The sequence below is a fragment of the Pelophylax lessonae genome, assembly GCF_965119305.1.
Source record: "Pelophylax lessonae genome assembly, chromosome: 3".
In the NCBI taxonomy this organism is placed as follows: Eukaryota; Metazoa; Chordata; class Amphibia; order Anura; family Ranidae; genus Pelophylax; species Pelophylax lessonae.
In genome coordinates this window covers 183,994,229-184,019,480 of record NC_138770.1, presented here as the reverse complement: position 1 = coordinate 184,019,480, position 25,252 = coordinate 183,994,229, and the positions used below count along the sequence as shown (strand labels likewise).

At 43.1% G+C, this 25,252-nt stretch overlaps 1 protein-coding gene across 2 annotated transcripts in view; it reads left to right on the top strand.

The window, feature by feature from the left end:
* DNER (delta/notch like EGF repeat containing) overlaps nucleotides 1-25,252 on the top strand; it is a 404,738-nt gene that overhangs the window by 299,698 nt on the left and 79,788 nt on the right. For both annotated transcript variants that reach the window (XM_082249031.1, XM_082249030.1), the window contains 3 exons: nucleotides 8,447-8,600; nucleotides 8,708-8,821; nucleotides 13,807-14,031. In XM_082249031.1, the coding sequence (XP_082105157.1) occupies nucleotides 8,447-8,600; nucleotides 8,708-8,821; nucleotides 13,807-14,031 (493 nt within the window). The remainder of the gene's footprint in view (nucleotides 1-8,446; nucleotides 8,601-8,707; nucleotides 8,822-13,806; nucleotides 14,032-25,252) is intronic.

Genomic DNA, 25,252 nt, shown 5'->3' with positions numbered 1-25,252 from the left:
TTTTTTCCCTGCCAGTGATGCCCAGCATCATTCAGCACATTTCATCTGAGCCTAGGCTGTTGCGCAATAGGGTTGCCACATGATCCCTTTAAACCAGGACACACATTAATTACACAGGTTCTGAGGTGGATATAATGCACATAAAGCACCAAGTGAATTTATTTACCATCTTAATCAGCCACAGAACCTGTGTAATTAATGTGTGTCCTGGTTTAAATGGATGAGGTGGCAACCATATTGTGTACCCTTCCTAGCCTGTAAAAAGACAGTGAAAGCAGACGCAGCACAGTGATGATTTCATCTTTCTGACACTCTCTCTGACTCTCTTACACACTCTCTTTCTATCAGCATGTTTTTTGTCAGCAAGTGAACTGATTGCTCATTGTTTCTTTTCCTGCTTCTTCGTGTTCCACTCTGAGGCTCCATTCGCACTAATGCGTTTTTTTCATGCTTTTTGCAGAAATGCATTTAATTTTTTTAACATGGGTTCCCATGGAGCATGTTCACATCAATGCATTTTTGTGCCTCTGCGTTTTTCGAAAGGATCAGGGACTTTTTTTCCTGCAAAATGCAGCGTTTTGCATATAATCGACTTCAATGGACCCGCATCCAAAACGCAAGTATTGCGTTTTTGCCACGATTTTACGACAATTTGAATTTTTAAATCTGCCTAACAACAAATTTCCCCCCCAAAAAAGCATTAAAAACGCAAATCGCAGTAAAATCGCCACAAAATCACAGTAAAAAAAAAACATGAAAAGCACAGCAAAAAAACACTACAAAAATGCTCAAAGGCAACATGCATAGGTGTGAATTGTGCCTGAGTTGTGATGCAGAAGGTTGAAACCCATTACACTGCTTACATATACAGCACTGTGCAAAAGTTTTAGGCAGGTTTAAAAATATACTGTAAGTATGAGTGCTGGTTCACACTGCCGCTACCACTAAAGTAGCGTCGCTTCCAGCGCGACTTTGACGCGATTTTGACGCGACTTTGGCGCGACTTTGACGCGACTTTGGCGCGACTTAGCGCGACTTAGCGCGACTTTGACGCGACCTAATCGCGAGGCAACTTTTTATTTGGCCAATCACAGAGCTGAAAATTGACAGGTACACTTAGACCCCCCAGACACTAAATACAAAAAAATGACATGCCTGCCTAAAAAAATGCCCGCTAAATGCCTGCAAGAAAAAAAGACAGCTGGTAAGACACTACAAAAAATTATAAGAAAAATGATTTTTTTTTAGGGGTTCTGGACATGCTACATAGCTGAAACTTGACAGGGACACTTTTTTGACCCCCCAGACACTAAATCCAGAAAATGATATGCCTGCCTAAAAAAATGCCCGCTAAATGCCTGCAAGAAAAAAAGCCAGCCGCAGAGAAGCCGTATCCCTGAAAATATAGTAAAAATGCTGTTTTTTAGGGGTTCTGGACATGCTACAGAGCTGAAAATTGACAGGTACACTTTTTAGACCCCCCAGACACTAAATACAAAAAAATGACATGCCTGCCTAAAAAAATGCCCGCTAAATGCCTGCAAGAATAAAAGACAGCTGGTAAAACACTACAAAAAATTAAAAGAAAAATGATTTTTTTAGGGGTTCTGGACATGCTACATAGCTGAAACTTGACAGGGACACTTTTTTGACCCCCCAGACACTAAATCCAGAAAATGACATGCCTGCCTAAAAAAATGCCCGCTAAATGCCTGCAAGAAAAAAAGCCAGCCGCAGAGAAGCCGTATCCCTGAAAATATAGTAAAAATGATGTTTTTTAGGGGTTCTGGACATGCTACAGAGCTGAAAATTGACAGGTACACTTTTTAGACCCCCCAGACACTAAATACAAAAAAATGACATGCCTGCCTAAAAAAATGCCCGCTAAATGCCTGCAAGAATAAAAGACAGCTGGTAAAACACTACAAAAAATTAAAAGAAAAATGCTTTTTTTTAGGGGTTCTGGACATGCTACATAGCTGAAACTTGACAGGGACACTTTTTTGACCCCCCAGACACTAAATCCAGAAAATGACATGCCTGCCTAAAAAAATGCCCGCTAAATGCCTGCAAGAAAAAAAGCCAGCCGCAGAGAAGCCGTATCCCTGAAAATATAGTAAAAATGCTGTTTTTTAGGGGTTCTGGACATGCTACAGAGCTGAAAATTGACAGGTACACTTTTTAGACCCCCCAGACACTAAATACAAAAAAATGACATGCCTGCCTAAAAAAATGCCCGCTAAATGCCTGCAAGAATAAAAGACAGCTGGTAAAACACTACAAAAAATTAAAAGAAAAATGATTTTTTTTAGGGGTTCTGGACATGCTACATAGCTGAAACTTGACAGGGACACTTTTTTGACCCCCCAGACACTTAATCCAGAAAATGACATGCCTGCCTAAAAAAATGCCCGCTAAATGCCTGCAAGAAAAAAAGCCAGCCGCAGAGAAGCCGTATCCCTGAAAATATAGTAAAAATGCTGTTTTTTAGGGGTTCTGGACATGCTACAGAGCTGAAAATTGACAGGTACACTTTTTAGACCCCCCCAGACACTAAATACAAAAAAATGACATGCCTGCCTAAAAAAATGCCCGCTAAATGCCTGCAAGAATAAAAGACAGCTGGTAAAACACTACAAAAAATTAAAAGAAAAATGTTTTTTTTTAGGGGTTCTGGACATGCTACAGAGCTGAAACTTGACAGGGACACTTTTTAGACCCCCCAGAAACGAAATCCAAAAAATGACATGCCTGCCTAAAAAAAATGCCCGCTAAATGCCTGCAAGAAAAAAAGACAGCTGGTAAGACACTACAAAAAATTAAAAGAAAAATTATTTTTTTTTAGCTACAGAGCTGAAACTTGACAGAGACACTTTTTAGACCCCCCAGAAACGAAATCCAAAAAATGACATGCCTGCCTAAAAAAATGACCACTCATGAATGCCAGCAAGAATAAAAGACAGCTGGTAAAGACACTACAAAAAATTAAAAGAAAAATGATTTTTTTTTTAGGGGTTCTGGACATGCTACAGAGCTGAAACTTGACAGGGACACTTTTTAGACCCCCCAGAAACGAAATCCAAAAAATGACATGCCTGCCTAAAAAAATGACCGCTGATGAATGCCAGCAAGAATAAAAGACAGCTGGTAAAGACACTACAAAAAATTAAAAGAAAAATGATTTTTTTTTAGGGGTTCTGGACATGCTACAGAGCTGAAACTTGACAGGGACACTTTTTAGACCCCCCAGAAACGAAATCCAAAAAATGACATGCCTGCCTAAAAAAATGACCGCTAATGCCTGCAAGAAAATTATGCTCTTTTCTTGTTCACTACCATTTTTTAGCAAAGTCGGATGACAAGTCGGATTACAGGTCGCTTCAATTAAGATAAGGAGGCGACTCCCATTGAAGTATATGGGACAGGTCGGATCACTGGTCGCCTGAAAGTAGTACAGGACCCTTTTCTGAAGTCGGAGCGACCTTAATAGCGGCAATTAAGACGGCACTGATTCATTTACATTGGTTTGGTCATGTCAAGCGACCTGGGGCGACCTGGGGCGACACGTGAGTCGCCCTAGTGTGAATGGGGGCTAACAATGCTTTCAGAAATAGAAAAAAATGTTTATTTTTTTTTTTTGCATCTAACAAAATAGAAAGTAAATGAACAGGAGACAAATACAAATCAAATCAATATTTAGTGTGACCACCCTTGCCTTAAAAACAGCCTTGATTATTCTAAGTACACTTGCACAGTTTTTGAAGGAACACGGCAGATAGGTTGTGCCAAATATCTTGGAGAACTAACCACAGATATTCTCTGGATGTAGACTGCCTCAAATCCTTCTGTTTCTTCATGTAATCCCATACAGACTTGATTATGTTGAGATCAGGGCTCTGTGGGGGTCAATTCATCATGTCCACGACTCTTTGTTCTTCTTTATGCTGAAGATAATTCCTGATGACTTTGGCTGTATGTTTGAGGTTATTGTCCTGCTGCAGGCCCATTTACACTCCTCCCTGATGGTATGGCATGATGGATAAGTATCTGCCTGCGTTTCTCTGAATGGATATAGCCACTGCTGCCCCTTCCTAAAATGCTTACTGCCTGGTTGTTATCCTGGTTCTATGGCTGCAATCATTTTGAGTCACAGCCATGGAACAAATATGCCACTCAGAAGTTGACTTAAACTGCAATATATTTATTCCAGTATTGCAGTAATGTTAAGAGAAGAACATGACAGGCAGCAAAGCAGCATTTTCAGAAGGAGATTGGAGATCAACAAAGGCAACATATATTTTTCTCGGGCAGAGTTTTACTTTAAATCTCTTGTATGGTGGTGCGCCAATAGCCAACAACAATTGCTTTGGTTGAGAGGGCAGGTATGAAACTGTAAATTGTGGTACTCACTGAACTTTCCTGCTAGCTGGTGAGTGTAAAGCCTTGTACACACGTACCGATTGTTGGCCGTGAATCTTCGGCCGCCGCCCGATCGGTCGATTATTGGCTTGTTAGTATGATGCTTCCGACAACCGACTGCGACTTTTCGGCCGAACAAAATTTGGTGTGCATGCTATAAAATTTTTGTTGGCCGTCAGCAGAACAGCCGATTGTTCCTCAGTCAGTACAGATTTCGGCCGACAAAAATCAGTTGAGCAAGACTGGGCATGCTCAGAGAAGAAAAAACACACGAAAAGTAAACCAGAACATGACATCACTTCTGCAGTTGGTTGTTGTTGGCCGAGAAAATTCGTGTGCAGTCTAGAGCACATTTTAACCAACACAACAAGACTGGACAAAAGACAGCCGATCGGTCGGCCAACAATCGGTGCGTGTGTACGAGGCTTTAGTCTACTGATAGGTGTGCTTGAAGAGACATAGAATGGAGGAGACATCTCCTTAATTATTCTAGATGGGGATTTAATGTGAGGGTTCAGAATAGGAGAGACAAATCATAAGTTCTTCCAAATATCCATATGCTTTATGTCTTCTAAATACACATCATTGGGGGTTTAGAGGTAAAATATTCTGCCGCATTATACGCTTTGAGTTCTGTGATTTATCCCTTCTCTAGATTCTAATTTACCTCTGCCAGTCCCATTTCATTTCCAGCTCTGGAGATGTGTAGATTCCATATCAATGAAAAGAAGCGTTAACCCTTTCTTTGACCTTTGTGCTGTAAATCATAAAAAGACAAAGCTGACAACTATGCCCTACAGGAAGATTAATGGACGTGCTTATACCAAATGCAACGCACACATAGTCAAACACACATTTCTCTAGCGGTGGCTCTAATCAGATTAAAGCAACTTTTTATTAACAAGCCATCCTCGTTATCATGTGAAAGGTTTATTTATCTCCCCGTAGTATTAAAGTTCTTTGTTACAGATATTGGGAATAGGTCTCAGAAAATTAAATCTTGCTTGTAATGCTTCTGTGTACTGATACAAAAGACTAGGAAATACACTTGCAAAATAAAGTTATTTATCTTGCGTAGAATTAAGAAGTGTAAAATGTTAATAGAGTAACCTAGTTCACAGCAATTAGGAATTACTTGACAGGTAGGGTTCACAAAATGTAACAAACATTATGATCCAAACTCAGCTGATGGTCTTTGCTGTCAGTTTGTATACCCTGGTATTAGCTGTCCATCTCTATCAAGCAGAATGTGTAAAAATTAAATTGGAATGGGATGGGTCTTTAGATTACTTATCAACTAACATCATCACTTACCACTTTCAGGCATCTTGAAAGAGGAACTTCAAGAGGTACTACAGTAAACCCCCCTCCATTGCGGGGGTTACGTTCCGGACCCAGCCGCGAAACTCATTTACACACATAAAAGATACTGAGACATAGCAAGAGCTATGGAAAACACAAAAATATTTAATTTTGAATGATTTATATAGTAAAATAACATTACAGAAAAAAACGCAATATACCGTGACCGCAAAAACTGAACCACGATGGAGTGGGGGTTTACTGTATATATATCTAATCCCAATGCAGTTTCAGAGAAACTCACGGTCACTGTTATGGGGTCATTGTGTCTCTAAGGGTGACCAAGGTATATATATATATAACTTTTAGAAATTCAATATGCCTTTATGGTTTCCCCACAAGCCACAAGATGCACAAAGGAAAGAGATGCTGGGGAAACCATAATTCTCTCCCTTTTTCCTCCAGGGGGCTGCAGTGAGACTCGCCAACGCACCAACTAATTACTTTGGCTGTTGACTTTGCCTGGAATATATTAATGACTGCAAACATGGACTTTAAAGGCACCACTTGATAGTTAAAAGCATATACGTTTTATTCATAATCTAATTACAACATTCAAAAAATATTTTTTATATCTAAAAAACAAACAATTCATACACAAAACCACCAAATACAAAGCCCTTGTTACAGTAAATATTCCTGTGCATAGCAACCATAGGTTAGTGCCACGGTAGGGTATCTTGGTGTACTGACGCTTGTAGAAGAATGAGCTCTACATGTTTCACGATAAATATCGCTTCCTGCCTAGGCAGCTTATTTAAATATTCATCATCATGGGAAACATTCATCAAGTACAAAAATATGTGCTACAATATAAGCACATAGTCATATAAATGCATAATGCACATTTGGTTTATCCAGTGTTTTTTCCTAACAAGCATTTGCAGCACATGTCATTTTTGTAAATGTAATTTCTTATTAAAAATACCTTATTTCAATGTGTACCTAGCTGTGATTTTCTGTAACTGAAAAAATGTCAAGAACCATGGCAACAGTATTGGTGTGCAAGGCTTTTTCCCCCCCTAATGTTTTTGGATCATTGCTTTTCCCAAAAGTCTGCACAGAGCTGTACCCTGTTGTCATTTTAAATGCAAATTGTTCACATTTGACTGGAGTGTAGCAAAATGACATAATTGCCTAACAGAAGGCATCACGTTATGGCTGTTTATACCTGCATCTTTTCTCAAAGTTTCTAATGTGTGCCTCAGGGGCCATCATTCCCAGGTGCGATCAGCATGCAAATTCCAAACTAAAACTTCAAATCTAAACTCTGGTAGCCCCCTCGACTGACTGCAATCTTCAAACTTCTCTTTTGATCCCTCAGGCACACTCATTATACTGTGGGATGCGAAGGTGGTGCAAGGTCTTTGAAAAGACATGGAGGTGTACACAGCAATTCTTCCTCAAAATTCACAACAGGAGTACTGAAGTCCTTCAAGTCTTCAAACCTTTAAATATCTGAGCAGCTCTACCTAAGCCTACTACATACTACTTGTTTTTTTTCGTTTAACCCAGCGGGTTGAACGAAAAAAAAAAAAAACCTGACCGCTCAGGTTGGAGTTGCTGTACTAACAATACGATGTTAGTACAATGATCTCCCCTGCTGAGCTATTGTGTTCTGACAGGGGGGCGGCCCCCCCACCAGAACTTTCCAGTCAATGCTCTTAGCCATTGGCTGAGAGCGCTGATCAGGAGGCAGTCGGCTGACCTTTTTTTGGTCATGAGTCTTTGACAGAAGCCGGCAGAACGGCCGGCTTCTGTCAGACCAGCTGCCCTACACACGGGCCGAATTTCGGCCGGTTTCTATTAAACTGGTCGATGCCGGCCAACATTCAGGCCAGTGTGTACCAGGCTTTAGCCTTATCCCCCATTCCAGCAGTCACTTGGCATCCTGTTACTTTTAGGCCTAATCTTCTAGTGCACATCTTACTGCAAAATACTTATTTTCAGTGGCACACCAATGCACTAATGCAATGCATCACCATTGCATATGCTTTGCAGCGCATCACAACACATGGTAATGCACTGCCATGTCTTGTGTTGCCCTGCCTCAAACAAAAGCGTGCTTATCCGTTTTTTTTGGTGCATAAGTGGGTGAACTGAGCGTCTGCGGGAAGGATTTGAGTGCTTTTGTTGTGAACTGTTGGAAGGAATTGACTTGCCTGTAAGCAGGTGCAGTCTATTTGCTCCACTGCAGGTGGTGCTGTTCCACAGCGGCACCACAGTTGGGGAGGAAGTCAAGGCGAACATAGTTCCTCTATGGTTTCCTGGGTCACTGGGGAAGCACCCGATTGGTGCTGCACCCTACCTATATGCCTTCAACTAAACAAGTCAGTTAGGGCTTGCTCTTAAAGTAAATTTACTGCTTCATAATAGGTGAATATTTGAATCTCTATTGCCTAGATACAGGTTCATTTTCAAATCCTAAAGAAAACACATACTGTCTTGAAAAAAATGGAGATGTGTGCTTTAAAGCCAGATGGATATGATGTTCATGATTAGAATTGGCTGGTAAGAAATAACTCCAAACTTCCACCATCCATTGCCCTATTAATGTCATATTGCTACTGAACTTTCTTTTTGCTTTCCTTCTTCTGCCTTTTTCCAATCCCTATGTTTCTATACCTTCAATATTAAATCACTATATCCCTCTGTCTGTTCAAAGGAGACCTATTCCTGCCATTGTAAAGAAGGTTACATTGGCACCTACTGTGAGGAGTTTGATGCCTGCCACAGTCACCCCTGTATGAATAATGCCACATGCAGTGACCTCCCGCAGAGGCATAATGGAAAAAATGCAACCTGCTCTTGCTTGCCTGGTATGTGTGTTGTGCAAACCTTAATAGCAGCAACTACTAAAAATGCTGATTGAAATTATACACTGTTTTTGATCATGGTTTTCTACATGTTTATGTTCTCTGTTCAGGCTACACTGGTGAATTCTGTGAGTCTATGGTGGATCACTGCTCCCCTCAGCCATGCAGGAATGGAGCCACATGTGTGACCAGCCTCAGTGGCTTCAGCTGCCAATGTCCAGAAGGTAAGTTCCTCTGTACCAGATCTGGGCAAATTGAGGCCCCAGGACTACATCTGGTCCTTTAGATGTCCCTATCCGGCCCTCAATGCCTCCACAGAGTCTTAGTACTTACTGGTGTTCACCAGAGCTTCTGATGGTGGAGATGGATTTTGCTGCATGTTAGTACCAAGTTGCGGTCCTCAGGATCGCCCCACCAGGAGGTGAGCAAGCCAGGGTCCAGTAGCAGATAAGCAGTTAAGGATCAAATCAGAAACGTAGTCAGTAAAAGAGCCAAGGATCAGTAACAAGTGGTAGCAGAAGCATAGTCGAGGGAGAAGCCAAAGGTCGATAACAAGTGGTAGCAATTATGGACGGCAGCAGAGAAGACAAGAGCGAGATACTGGCTGAAGAGAGCACAATAATCTGGCAAACAGGAAGTGCAGAGGCATGGCTTAAATCAGGAAATTCGTAGGAGAAGCAAAGAGTCCAATGTTCAAGACAAACAAGGTTTCTGGCAGGATCATCCAAGAAATTGTTTAGGGAACTGTCCAGCGAACTGTCCAGTGGACTGTCCAGCATTCCAGATGGCTCAACAAGAAAAGACATTGCCTGACATAACAGAGGTTCTGGGTTCAAATCCAGTCTCTGATATTGGCCTTATACCTATCTTCAGCCCAGATCTAGCAATCTTACTGCTAAGTCTGACATTATCCTAGCTGGCTCCCCTTCATTATGCACATTGTTACCTGTGTATTCCTATAAAAGGAGCTGTATTATGAGCAACCACTGAAGAATGCTATGAGTATGATTACCCATAAAAATGAATGGGACTGTGACACACATGTATGGAATGAAGAAGAACTAAAATTCTTTAATTCCCTTACGTTAGATACCTTGCAGTGAAAGTCCTAGGGTACACTTATATAACTGCAGTCTGTATTATGTATGTGGTTTTATCATGGAATGGGAGGAATTGGCTAGGAATTAGAGATGTTCCTCCTGTGATCTTGAACAGGAGCTTCAGTACTTTCTTCCAAATGGAAAAATGAAATGATGATAATGAGGCTCTGTGGGTGGAGAAAGCAGATTGGGGGAAAATGTTTCCAGGCAGTACTTTGTTATTGGACATTATATAATACATGGTATTTTGAAGGATTTCACAATGAACTTTAGCACATATCTTACTAGTAAAAAAGATAGAGTTGTCGTTTGTCTTGTCAGTGTGGTTTCACTATAAAGCAATGTTCCCAGAAGTGCCTGCACACAGTTTAGCTGTAGGATAGCTTTTCTAAAAAGCTGGAAGAAAGCCGCGAGTAAAGAAAATGAAGCTTCAGAGACCTTAGATCTCTTTTCAGAGCCAGAGCTACTGTGCAGATACGGCTCTGCTTCAGATGTTAATCAAAGCTGTACCAGACCAAAGCTGTGGGCAGAGCAACCCATATACATAGGACATAGAAATAAATATTTGATCCACTTCATGTCAAATACAAACTATCTGATACAGAGACAAGCTGCACTCTGTGGATGGACCATGTGCAAAGGCAATATAACAGTCATGGGTGTCCGCAGGTAGGGGCAAGGGGGTGGGGGCAAATGCCCTCCCCCCTGGAATCTCGACTTCCCCTTTCAAGTGGTTGTTAAGCCACTTTATACCATCCTGTCTGGTCTGTTTAATAATCCTGTGTGCCTGTGTGTGTCTATGTATGTGTTTTAAAAAAAATAAGCCATTCTTTACCAGTTTTCAGAGGTCCGAGCACCGCTCACATGACCCGTCGGCTCTCTCTTCTCCCCGTCTGACAGCTACCTGCAACGGGCGGGGCAGAGGATTCCTCACTGATGTCAGTCGGGGGGGGGGGAGGGGGAGAGGAGGAGAGAGGCGGCGGGTCACGTGAGCGACGAGTGGCGCTCTGAAAACTTGTAAAGAATGGCTCCTTTTTAATAACACAGACACAGGGGCACACAGGATTATTAAACAGACTGTAGACAGAATATGAAACTTTAAATAAAACTACAGCAGCAGGAGGAGAGGGGGGGGGGGGTGGCGGGCACTGACACAGGAGCAGACAGGCAGGGAGGGAGGGGGGGGGACAGAGGAGGACAGGAGGGCTGCAGATGATGAAGGCACGTAAACTGACCACGGTGTCAGGGCTTAGCAGCCATGGTATACCGTGGTCAGTTTACAGAGAGGAGGACATAGCCAGGCAGGATCAGCCAGGTATTTTAGGTGATAGAAGGGGCCAAATTACACAGCACAAGCACTGCGCTGTATAACATTCTTTAAGGGAACAGGATCAATTTTGATTTTGGTTTTTAGGTTAACAAATGATTTAAAAATAAATGCTGCTGTTTGCTCTTTAATAATAAATACTCAAAATAAGTATAATGACTAAGCCCCTCCCCTTCATTTCATTGTTGAAAAGGGGCGGAGCATGGGTGACCTTAAAATGACACCCCCCCCCCTGAAAAAAGTTCTCCTGACGCCCATGATAACAGCCACACTAATAAAGTCTAGTACACATGGTCTGAATGTTGGGCGAGATCAGCAGTTTCAATAAAAAATGGCCAACTTTTACCCTGTGTGTATGGCAGCCAGTCCGACAGAAGCCGAAGAAAAACCAGCAGCCGACCGGCTCTCGATCAACGCTCTCACCCAATGGCTGAGAGTGCTGACTGAAGTGTTCTGGCGGAGGGGCTGTCCCCCTGTCACATCACAATAGCTCAGTGGGGGAGATCATTGTACTAACATCGGATTATTAGTACAGGGGCTCCGACCGGTTCACACTAGTGGTGTGTTCTAGGCTTTAGCAGCCACCCATTCAACATCTACTACAAAGATCTCCACCCAAAACTCTTTTTGGCTGGATGGTAATGACATTGGGTTAAAGTCACCAGCAAAGTAACATAATGTCAAGCTATGTGTTTATGGTTTAACATTTTTCTGGAATCTAGAGAAGAGAATGGGTAGAAGGCTTACAACTGGCAATTGTATTGTGTATAAAAGCTACTGTGTTGCCAAGAACCTGCTGAAGCATGACATTGTCTGAGTCAGGCTTCATTTCCTGCTACAGAACTTAATGTAACATTCATTTTCAGCCAAAAACAAAAAGCAGATGTAAAATCATATGTGTCATTGCAGTGCCATAGTACTGTGAATTTCCTCCAGTTATATCCTCTGCTTTGCATGTACCACAATTTTATCCTCACAAAAGTGATAGTAATCAAGTCAGAATGGAGCAATTGTCTCATTGTTCTTATTTTTTTAATGTTTGTCCATCCCCAGCATAAAAGTCCTATGCAGGGCAGGAGGATGCAGCTAATGGCCACTGCTCTCTGCAGCAGGTGTGGTAATCTCTGTATGGTTGTCCAACATGCCCCCCCCCCCCAATTTTGTCCTCACTACACCACTACAATCAGCAATTGGGTGGGGGGGGGGGGCATTTTGGACCACTATTCAAAGACCACGCTACTACAGAGAGCAGTGGAACTTAGCAGCGGCCTCCTGGCCTGCGTAGGACTTTTCTGCTGGAGCAGTATTAAGCATCTTGAGACTATTAACACTTACGCTTTTATTCTGACTTTGTTGCTACTACTTTTTGGAAAGTATTATTGGGCTTTAGCTACACTATATTGCCAAAAGTATTGGGACACCTGCCTTGACACGCACATGAACTTTAATATCATCCCAGTCTTAGTCCGTAGGGTTCAATATTGAGTTGGCCCACCCTTTGCAGCTATACCAGGTTCAACTCTTCTGGGAAGGCTGTCCACAAAGTTTAGGAGTGTGTCTATGAGAATGTTTGACCATTCCTCCATTTTTTGAGGTCAGGCATGGATGCTGGATGAGAAGGCCTGGCTCACAGTCTTTGCTCCAATTCATCCCAAATGTGTTCTATCAGGTTGAGGTCAGGTGCAGGCCAGTTAAGTTCCTCCTAAGGGGCCAAGCACAACCCCCCAAAAACAACACCACACAAATCCCCCTCCACCAAATGATTTGGACCAATGCACAAAGCAAGGTCTCCGCTCTAATTCATCCCAAAGGTGTTATATCGGGTTGGGGTCAGGACTATGTGCAGGCCAGTCAAGTTCCTCCACCCCAAACCTGCTCATCCATGTCTTTATGGACCTTGCTTGTGCACTGGTGTGCAGTCATGTTGGAATAGGAAGGGGCCATTCCCAAACTGTTCCCACAAAGTTGGGAGCATGAAATTGTCCAAAATGTTTTGGTATGCTGACGAGTTCCCTTCACTGGAACTAAGGGGCCAATCACAATCCCTGAAAAACAACTGCACACCATAATCCCCCCTCCACCAAATGTTTTGGACCAATGCACAAAGAAATGTCCATAAAGACATGGATGAGCAAGTTTGGGGTGGAGGAACTTGACTGGCTTGCACAAAGTCCTAAGGGCAGGAGAGAAAGGAGATATACCGCTCCAAAGGCTGTCTGCAATTAGAAATTCCAGGGATGGCTGTAGTAATCCTAAAACGCTGGGTGCTCGCCGAGGTCTGCAGCCTGGAAAGTCCATACGATAAGTAAAAGAAAGCGGCACCTCCAGCAATAGGAAAACCAAAAATGTATTGAAAATTATAGATCCTACATCCGACATACAGGACAACACAGGTCAGCACAAAGTCCTGACATCAACCCAATAGAACACCTTTGGGATGTTTTAGAGCGGAGACTGCGAGCCTGGCCTTCTTGTCCAAAATCAGTGCCTGGCCTCACAAATGCTCTTCTGGAAGAATGGCCAGACATTCCCATAGACACACTCTTAAACAATGTGGACAGCCTTCCCAGAAGAGTTGAAGCTGTTATAGCTGCAAAGGGTGGGCCAACTCAATATTGAACCCTACGGAATAAGACTGGGATGCCATTAAAGTTCACGTGCGTGTAAAGGCAGGTGTCCAGATACTTTTGGTAATATAGTGTATCTCTGTAAGAACAAACTTGAATTGAATGTGTGCACTGTGACAACCTTGACTCTCTGGTGTGTGTTTTATCTTCATCAGGCTTTGTGGGTTCATTCTGTGAAGAGAAAGTAGATCCATGCTCTACATCCCCGTGCCTCAATAACGGGAGCTGTTTCTCCACCGGCTTGTCCTTTTCCTGTCGATGTAGCCCGGGATATACAGGTCCGACCTGCGCCCAACTAGTGGACTTCTGTGCTCTGAGCCCCTGTGCTCATGGGATCTGCCGCAGCATTGGGACAAGTTACAAATGTCTTTGCATACCAGGTAAGTTAATACAGTACATACATTCAGGCTATTAAGATGCTTGTAGGAAGGCGTGAAAGATGGTTTGACGTATCAGCAAAGATCAAATAGGAACATGATAAGTGAATAAATGTTTAGGAGGATAAGGTAGACTGTTACATCTACAGTATAGCATCCAACCACTTGCTGAAATGTCAATACGCAGCAATACCAAAGCATTAGAAGAGATCATTAGCACACAGTAAGTTTGCCACTGCCAGCTACATGTATTTCTGTCGGGCGCCTCAGGTCAATCGGCGACGTTTTTGCAAAGGAGGGGCCTGGTCGCCGGGGGGAAGATTCTTTAGGGTTCCAGGCTGCAGTGCGTGGAGGCGCTACACGTGACACGTCAATGTGCGGTTCGTCGCCTGCACGCTGGGGGGTGCCAGATATAGGATCCGCCCCGGGTGCCAAATGGTCTAGGTACACCCCTGGATCATTCATTATTATTTTATTGTTTATGTGCAGCTGATGTGCAGAATGAAGGTCCCATGAATGTCTGATAAACCTTTAACAAACAAGTACATCCCTGTGTATGGGAACTATTAGTTATTAAATCAAACTTCAAAAAGTCAGTGCAGAGAATATTGATGATGTGCAGTAATCCTGAGCAACCAATCAGGTTTCGGTTTAAGACAGATATAATTAGATTAGGTTTCAAGGACAAAGAAGCACTGACTCTTCAGTCCTCAGCTATGGTGGACTAATGAAAGCTGATCACAAGCAAGTCCCCAAGCTATCCTAAGATGGTTGCTAAATGAAATGGAAGGGTAATAGCTCCTTAGCCTGTAATATATTTTACACATTCTGCATATTATAAAACATATCCTTTGGAAAAAAAAAAAAAAAAAACATATCCTATCTTTCTGGCTACCTAAATAAAATTATTCGTAATGAGCTGCTACAGTAAATCAATGTGAAAAAACACCAAAAATACGAAACTGCAACACTACAATAAAAGCACCTCTACTATAATAATTTAAAACATAAACGTTACCTAAAATATTGTTCAAACCACACAAACTAAAACAAAATTAAAACAATACGTGAAACAAACCCATAGAGTGAACACGACTATTCAATCAGTGGCATTTCTTTCCATAATTGCCACAGAAGTTCTCGTGATCCCCCATTATGAAAACATGCTGCCTTAACCAAAGTGCTGTAGAAAACTCTTGCCGTAGTTCTATCCTTTCTATTATTGAAAGAATATAGTGCGCATTATGCAATACAGCTCCGATCCTCCTTAGAAATCTTTGATTGTAATACAGGCAATAAACCTTTCAGCATGGGTCAGCTGAACCGCTCAAAGAAGGAAAGACAAATCACTTCCTCTTAGCGTAACTCTTTCATTCAGCAAACGCATGAATCAATCTACTTACTGAGTTTTCCGAAGAGGCAGTTTTTCAGGAGTAGGTGAAACTTCAAAGATAATAATGATTTCAGAACCCAATCAAGAATTTAACTGATTTGCACTGCTCAAAATAATCAAAGGAACACTTTGAAAACACATCAGATCTCAGTGGCGAAAAATATCATGCTGGATATCTATACCGATATGGACTGAGTAATGTGTTAGGAAGGAAAGAATGCCACATCGTTTGATGGAAATGAAAATGACCAACCTACAGAGGGGTGAATTCAAAGACAACCCGAAAATTAAAGTGAAAAAATCATGCCGCAGGCTAGTCCATTTTGCTGAAATTTCATTGCAGCAACTCAAAATGGTACTCGTACACACGTGCTTGTATGCATGCCTGACACTGTCGGGGCATGTTCCTAATGAGACGACATATGGAGTCCTGGGGTATTTCCTCCCAGATCTGGACCAGGGCATCACTGAGCTCCTGAACAGACTCAGGTGTAACCTGGTGGCGTCGGATAGACCGAAGCATAATGTCCCAGAGGTGTTCTATTGGATTTAAATCAGGCGAGCGTGGGGGGCCATTCAATGGTATCAATTTCTTCATCCTCCATGAACTGGCTGCATACTCTTGCCACATGAAGCCAGACATTGTCATGCACCTGGAGGAACCCAGGACCCACTACACCAGCATAGGGTCTGACAATGGGTCCAAGACCATGAATGATCCACCACCAAACCGGTCATGCTGAACGATGTTACAGGAAGCATATCATTCTCCATGGCTTCTCTGGACCCTTTCACGTTTGTCACATGTGCTCACGGTGAACCTGCTCTCATCTGTGAAAAGCACAGGGTGCCAGTGGTGGACCTGCCAATTCTGGTGTTCAATGGCAAATGCCAATCGAACTTTATGGTGCTGGGCAGTAAGCAAAGGGCCCACTAGAGGATGTCAGGCCCTCATGAAGTCTGTTGCTGATTGTTTGGTCAGAGACATTTACAGCAGTGGTCTGCTGGAGGTCATTTTGTAGGGCTCTGGCAGTGCTCATCCTGTTCCTCCTTGCACAAAGGAGCCGATACCGGTCCTGCTGATCGGATAAGGACCTTCTACAGCCCTGTCCAGCTCTCCTAGAGTAACTGGCTGTCTCCTGGAACCTGTTCCATGCTCTTGAGAGTGCTAGGAGACACAGCAAACCTTCTGGCAATGGCAAGTATTGATGTACCATCCTGGAGGAGTTGGATTGCCTGTGCAACCTCCAGGTATCACCTCATGCTACCAGTAGTGACACTGACCCTAGCCAAATGCAAAACTAGTGAAAAAGTCAGAACAGATGAGTAGGGAAAAAAATGTCCGTGGCCTCCACCTGTTAAACCATTCCTGTTTTGGAGGTCATCTCATTGTAGCCCATCTAGTGCACCTGTTGTTAATTTAATTAACACCAAAGCAGCTGAAACCAATTAACGACCCCCTCTGCTACTTAACTGACCAGATCAATATCCCAGGAGTTTATTAGACTCAAGCACCTGACTCGACATGAGGCCTCAGTTGTGAAGCAAAGCCACGAGATGCAACGCTAAAACTTCATGTTTTTATAATGTGAAACAGCACTGTGTGCTGTCTATTGTATCTTGTGCATAGGTGTTTGAGGGGCGTTTTTATAATGCCAGTGGGAACTAAGCTTATGTGCATTATAACAGCCTCAGAACCTGTGTAATTAATATGTGTCCTGGTTTAAAGGGATGAGATGGCAACCCTACTGACAGGTTGGTGATCTCTCTGCCCCCGCTACACCCACACACTTTCTCCTCCCCACAAGCTCTCCTCTCCGGTCCAGCTCATCTATTCTCCTTTGGTCTGCACTTTCTCTCCTCCCTGTCATCCTGGTTCAGCCACACCTGTTCTCTGCATGCCTTCCCTGCAACTAACAGCTCCAGCTCCGCTACCTCTTTCTCTGCAATCAGTGACTTTAGTCCCACAGATCTGTTTTCCAGCTCTCCTCCCCTGCTGGCAGCATGTTCAATCCTGATACACATCTCCTCTTCCCATTTATAAATCACTGCTGTCCTGACACACCTGGCCTCTATTTTTCCTCCACTAGATGCCTGCTCCCTTTCCCCAATAACAAGCACTCTGGTTCAATCACCAGCATTCCCCCATTCCCCCATTCACCACCAGTAGTTCCTGCTAGATTCCTCAATTCCCTAGATACTTCCCTGCACCACAGCCCAACTCCCTCTACATAACAATGTAATCCAGCCTGCAACCCCTGCTCCATTTTCTATCAACCTAATTCATATCCCTGGAACACCCCTCCCAACATCCCCCCTATGTAAAGAGGGATTCTGATGTAAAAAAAAAAAAAGGACTCCAGATGTTATTCAAGGAGCTCCTGATGTGAAGGGGACTCTTGATACAAAGGGGAACTCCTAATGTGAAGGGAAGACTCCTGATGTAATGGGGTCTCCAGATGTAAAGGGGACTACTGATTTTAAAGAGGGGAAGGGGGGATCCTGATGTTACGTATTATCAGGATTCCCCTTTTCCCATCAGACTCTCCCTATACTTAACATCACTTCCAATACATTTTTATTTTAGTTTTCAGCTATTCATATTAATGATAGACAATAATAGAACACTGAGCTTGCTAGCAAATTAGATTACTTCATGAATTGTCCATTTCTAGCACAGCCACCTTCCTCCTTTATGACTCTGCAAAAAAATTCATAGTATAGAACAGTGATGGTCAACCTATGAGCTAAAGAGGGCCTCTAATACAGCCAATGACATCACCAAAGGGCCACACAAAGTGTTCAATATATGTAGTGCTTGAGAGAACTGTCAGACCTATACGAAGAAATGAGGGTTATAGAGTGTCAACATGCTACATTTTTGGCTGGGGATATTCTGTAGAAGACGATATGAAATTAGAAACATGTAACGTGAACATGTTACATGTTGTGCAGATCAATGCTATTACCCTGTTCAATGTTCCCACTACAGACTGCTGAGGTCTGATGGCTGCACATCATATATAGAAAGGGCCAAATGTTGGGCACCAGGGGTATAGAGTGTCACTTAAATACCATCACTGATTCTGCTATGGCTGCTTACATCACATCCAAGACATAAAAATTCTTTACTCCAAGTCACTCATCCTCATGCCAGTTCAAAGCCAGGTGCCAGAGGGTATAGGAGCTGTCTCTGCTCACAGACAAAGTGCTAAGAAGAAAGACACTGCACACAGGATGGATCACTGGTGTCCACATTTATTAGGAAGGATATCCACAAGCTTGACATATGGCACTTTTCCACTGCAAGTACCGGCTCGGCTCTACTCGGCCCTGCTTGGCCCGGTTTGCTTTTCCACTTCTGGTACCGCATGGTACGGTGTTGGAACGGTTCGGTACTGTTTGGTATGGTTTGCTTTTCCACTAAAGTAGTACTAAAGTTAAGTGGGTGGGATAACAACGATTCTCTGACCAATCAGTGGCTAGTAGTGACTGCATGCAAAGGATTGTGGGATATGGTACCGGTATGGTACCTCTTGGAACCAGAATCGAGGTGGTACTGTTTTAGAGAGCCGTACCGTTCGGTTCCATGCAGTGGAAAAGCGCCGCCGTACCGTACAATACCGAACCATTCCTACACCGTACCATGCGGTACCAGCAGTGGAAAAGCACAAAAGCAAGCCGAACCGTTCAGTTCCATGCAGTGGAAAAGCGCCAATAGACAACCTACGTCTAGGACATGCCCCCTCTGATGCATTTCACTCATAGTACTTAGTTGTAGAGATCACACCAAAGACATTGGTGTCCAGCAGCAGTCCCAGGGCTTTTATATATCTACACAAATAACATGAATAAAATATGTTAAAGTATAACTAAAGGCAATGTTTTATGTTTTCGTTTTGGATAGAGAAGAGAGTGATTAGAACATCTGTCAGTTTGTATTGCTGTCTGTTCCCTCTTGTCCAATTTACCATTATTATTGAAGGTAAAAGTAAAAGAAAATCCCAAATTTTGGGTTGTCCCCAAAAAAGTAATAGAGGGGAAATCTTCCAATGGATGCACTAGTTCTGGTGACCTGAGGATCCCCAAGGAATTCCCTTAATTTGCAGGGATTTCCTCTCACTTCCAGTTTGGCTGTGGGAAAGGATGTAAAGGGAAATCTCCGTAATGGGACACACATTGCGAAAAAAATGTAATGGGTTATAACCCTCCCTTACTCTATCCAAAATGAAAAAAAAAATTGCTTATAGTTCTATTTGAAATGCACAATTAAACCTTCTTTTGGGAAGATTGTTGTTGAAATGAATGGTCTACTGACAAGCGCTCTTTTTAAAGTTTTGTGGGAGGGACTGATGACATACTACTACAGGAAAGCCATGCCATCTTCATTGCCTTCAAGACTTATAATACCTGCTGGATATCCAACTTACTAGTGCTAAAAAAAAACAAAAAAAACCTAAACAATAGTTTTGGACAGCGATCTTTAATTTCATCATTATAATATTAAGGTTTGTGATGTCCAAATGCTTTTCATGGTACAAGAACAGAAACCTTTGAGGAATCCTATTTACAATTCTCCAACTTGTAGTATCAATATATAACCAACGTATATGCAACTGATATTTTCTTTTTACAGCATTTAAATTAAAATTCTGAATCTACTCCTACAGACTTTGGGGTAGATTTTATTACAAATCCGGTACGTGGGTAGAGACTTAGCAGCCAGGTCCCATTAATAAAAGTTGCAGTGTGATATTTGTTGTGCTTCCTACGCACATGACTATGCTATTATTTCATATATTAAATCAGTAATGCTGGTATTTAAGCTTCAGTAAAAATGCTGTTTCTAATAGCAATTTGGTCGCCAACTATACTGCAAGCTTATTAAATCTACTTGTCATGCTCAGCTCAACACAAAACTAAGCCAAGTCCTCTAGTGCAAAGTGAGCACCTGCAGAGAAGTAAGGACCACTTTGAACATAGATGAAACAAAGATGAGCATTTCAAAAAAATGCTTGGGTGAAAGGTGAAGTGCTGCGAGTAGGCAGTTTGCTGCCTACAGTATTGGAACATACATAAGCCAAGCAGTAAAATTAAAACATGCATTGATATTCAGCTAAAATTATTACAGACAAATACAACTCCAGGAAAATGTTGTAAATGTAAATGTTGTAAAACAAAAATTACATTTAATGTCAATGTATCCACTGCTAGTATGAATTCCTGAAATTAGTCTTCATCTAGGCAGCAGAATAGACAAAGGGTGATGATGCACTGGGAGTCAGTGACTGACAGCTCTTAAGCATCACATAGTGTTGATATTCTAAAATGTTTCAGGCACTCTTGGCAGTGGTATGTTTTAAAAGCCGAACTCCAGCCTGGGTAAAAAAAATCTTAATTGGATCTCCTAGCAGCCCATAAACATAAAAAAGCAGCTCTCGCTGCTATACTTACCTTCTCTCCTGAGCCGTCTCCCGCACACTCACGTGGGCACTGATCCAGCATTACTCTTCTTTTAGGTTGAATTATACCCAGCATCATTCAACCCACTTTCTGTGAGCCCAAGGCCAGCCATAGACGGTGCAATTTTCTTTTCTGCAACTATGGGTTGCTGAAAAACAATTTGCACGATTCCCCCATCAACACAGACAGCGCTGACAAGGGAGTCCCTCCTGCCAAGTCATTGTGTTCTTCCGGCAGGGGCAGGCGAGGGAAGCCAGTGATTATTTCTAGGGGCTATAGCAGCTGCTTGCGATAATCGTAAGCAAACCTGGCAGGTTGGTCGTACCCAAGATGATTAATCAACTTGGTACATTCAGCCTGCCCATTAACGGTTCAAGATTCAACCATGTATGGCTGTCCTAAGGCATTAAAGTACAACTAAAGGCAAAACTTTTTTTTTGTTTAAACAGAGAGAAAATGGATTACAACAGCCGTCAGCTTTTATTGCTGTCTTTGCCCCCATTAAGGAAAATCCCAAATTTTGGATTGTTCCCAGAAAAGTAATAGAGGTAATATTTTTCAATGGGGACACTAATTCTGGTGACCTGGGGGTCCCCAAGGGATTCCCATAATCTGCAGGGATCTTCTCACTTCCTATTTTTGCTATGGAACAGGAAGTAACGGGAAATCTCCCTAATGGGACACATGCCAATAAATAAACTGACAGGAGTTAAGATCCTCTATTACTCTATCCAAAAAGAAAAAAAGGACCCAAGTCCATCAGTTCCTGTTATCCCCATAAACTGGTACTTTGTCAAGTTTCATCTCTAAATGGGTAAATCACTTTAGATTAACATTGTAACTGCAAACATTTCTAGTCTTTTTATCTTTTTTTAGATTCCAGCCTTTCAGTGCCTTTACTGCCTTTTTCTTACAATAGGAAAATTTCATTTTTTTATCCAGTGAACAGCCCACCACCCCGGCCCCTCTGCCCAAATCCGATTCCAGGGACTAATGGAGACTGTAGAGTGTACTCAATCATGGATCTTGACAGAAGGCTCATAGAAGAATGGAGGCCAGCAGGGATATGCAGGGTAAATCCAGGGGCTGGGAACAAAGCTGTGTAAATATGTAGAGTGAAGCTTCAAAGAAGGGGGCTGGATATAAAACTCCTGGGGCTGATGTCCCTCCTAATGTGATCGGTAGAAGGCTTGATTTCTCCACAACAACCAACTCTGGTATTGAGGCACAATTCTCAAGTTGAAATCCTTTATTGGCACCTGGTTCAGTCAGAGCAAACAAACCAGTGGCGAAGCCAGCAATGCAGGGCAGTCCAGCAGCATGATATATGGCAAGTAAGCATAGGACAAAGCAGTATGTAAACCTCTTCTACTCACATCTCTCCTGGGTCACTTAATAGGGGTGCAGAATCCCACCTCAAGGTATGGGCAATAACCTGAGTCCACACGAGATAGTAAGTGTAACAGCAGATAGCCCAATGTTCATATGTATGGTGTAGATAGTCCCTCAGGACCCAGGTGACAGACAGGGAAGAGGCCAGATGAGTAGGAGATAGCCGTGATCACTAATGGGTTGGCTCTGTGGAACCGACTTCAACTGTTGGGAGTGGCGGTTGCGGCGTGAAGGTCCGGGTGGTGGGTGGAGCCAGAGGTGTAACCGCGTGTGACGTCAGTTGAAGCCGTTTCCATGGCGCCAACCCATTAGTGATCACGGCTATCTCCTACTCATCTGGCTGGCACCCCGGTATCCTTACACATCCAATACTGTGATTGGGCACCTTCGGTCTGCACTACTCGGAGCTCCATGAACTTTCCACAAGCTTGGCACGTGAGTTCCGATTTTTAAGGGCCATACTGCTACCAGTTGGCTGATCTATATGCTAGCTTGAATCTATTGCAGCATCGTGCTTCACTCTGCCTGCAATTGCCTGGTAAGCCTCTTCCCTGTCTGTCACCTGGGTCACCCAGGAGAGATGTGAGTAGAAGAGGTTTACATACTGCTTTGTCCTATGCTTACTTGCCATATATCATGCTGCTGGACTGCCCTGCATTGCTGGCTTCGCCACTGGTTTGTTTGCTCTGACTGAACCAGGTGCCAATAAAGGATTTCAACTTGAGAATTGTGCCTCAATACCAGAGTTGGTTGTTGTGGAGAAATCAAGCCTTCTACCGATCACATTAGGAGGGACATCAGCCCCAGGAGTTTTATATCCAGCCCCCTTCTTTGAAGCTTCACTCTACATATTTACACAGCTTTGTTCCCAGCCCCTGGATTTACCCTGCATATCCCTGCTGGCCTCCATTCTTCTATGAGCCTTCTATCAAGATCCATGATTGAGTACACTCTACAGTCTCCATTAGTCCCTGGAATCGGATTTGGGCAGAGGGGCCGGTGTGGTGGGCTGTTCAGGTGGTTGTGGTGTTGGTTGGGTGGAGGGTGGAGCCTTTTTGAGGTGATACCAGCGTCACTTCAGAGGCAGGACCTATTGTCTTTGGTTTTATCCAGTGTCCATTAGCTATATCAATTTCTGCAATTGTATTTTCAGTTTGCATTACCTGTCTTAATCATGATTCAATAAAGTACCATTTTTATCTACATTATACCATTGTTTGAGCCATCATATGCAACTTCTTTTTTCTTGGTTCCCCAACTGTGTTTATAGCCTTATTATTTTTTTATTTAAGCTTTTGTAATGTCTGTGTACAGCTTAGTGGCACAGTGATTAGCACTTCTGCTTTGCAGCACTAAAGACCCTGCTTAAAATCCCAGGTAGGTCTCTATCTGCATGGAGTTTGCATCTTCCCTATGTCCGTGTGGGCTATCCTTCCTCACTCCAGAGACATGCTGGTAGGTTAATTGACTCTTGTCTCAATCAGCCATGGCATGCGAGGTAGGGATTTTAGATTGTAAGCTCCTTGCGGACAGGGACTAATATATAAATCTCTACATAAATTGTTGGTGCTATATAAATGCCTATAACACATAAAAAAAAGTCTGTAAATGTTTCTTTTAAATGTTTTTATTAGGCAAAAGGATGGGAAATTCACATAAGCAAAGCAGGTTTTCAAGAGAAGTATGGAATTTTGCTTTTTTCAAGAATCACACTTACCTAGGTGGATGCAGCATCGCCCCGATGATGTATCTGTACCCCGGCGCCTCTAAGACTGAGAATCGAACAATCAAACACTGCTAATCACTCGGTTATCAGAGCTCCCCTGTCAGTCACCGGATCTCTGCTCTGCCCCCCCCCCCTCAATCTCACTGTAACGCTGGGCTGTGGAAGGGGGTGGGAGCAAATGGCTCAGGCTTTCAGTAACTTGCAAGGAGGCCGAGCCGGGTGGCGGTCCAGGGTTCTGGGCGGATCCCTAAGTGGTCTGCTTTAGCCCACTGTCTGCTGAAAATGGGTCACAGGAGTGCAGAATGGACTGCACTCCTGTAATCCACAGGAAAAGTATAGCCAAATGATCTTTTGGTTGTACTTCTCCTTTAAGGTTGCAATAAAGTGGTAGACCACGTTGTAGGTAGTACAGTAGTAGTTAAGGAACTAAAGAGAGTGGGAATTAATGGAGGGGGTTGTCACGGATATAAATGGGGCAAAAGGACCTCCACCGGGATCCAAGCTCCAGATAAAAGAAGAGTAGAGGTACAGATACCATCCGCCATGGAAGAGAAATTCGAAAGGAGGTTGTGGATACAGCATAGGGGACCGATGCCAATGCAGGTCCTGCTGGGATGGTATGATTCTGCCCGCTGGGAACTCTCAAAGGAAGAGCTAGCCCATTAGCACCGTTACCAGGCAAAAATTCTCCCCTCCATCTAGGAAAGGTACTTGTCGCAGTATGGATTGCGGGTGCTGTTTTTAGGGGAACAACCACACAAGGAGTAGACAGCTGGGTTAAGCAGGCTGGTCCGAGCAGATATATGGCTGGACAAAAGCTACAGAGCCCTCCAGTGGCATGTATCCCAAGCTTGCCCTTGGACAGCGGACAACAGCCCAACAGAAGGCTTTGGCTACGATGGCCTGGGACTGTTGTACGGAAAGCTGTCAGGGAACCCTAACTTTGGGAGCGATCTGGAGCGGCAGTTGGAGGAAATCAAGAATTCCAGAGAAGAGATACTGAACATCTCGGAAGTGCATTGGGCACTGGAAGATATTTCTGGCCGTTCAGAAATGGGATCTGGGGAACACCTACAGATGGCTGCCAGACTCTGCTCAGCAGCAGGGATGATCTTCCTTTGCCTGGAACTATCATGAAGTAGCAGTCGACAGTTCTGAAAGCCTAGCTGAAGTGTCGACAATGGGGTAGAGTAACAGTGTTCTTTGCACATCTCCACCTGTAGTTATGAAAGCGGAGCTATGCGGACTCA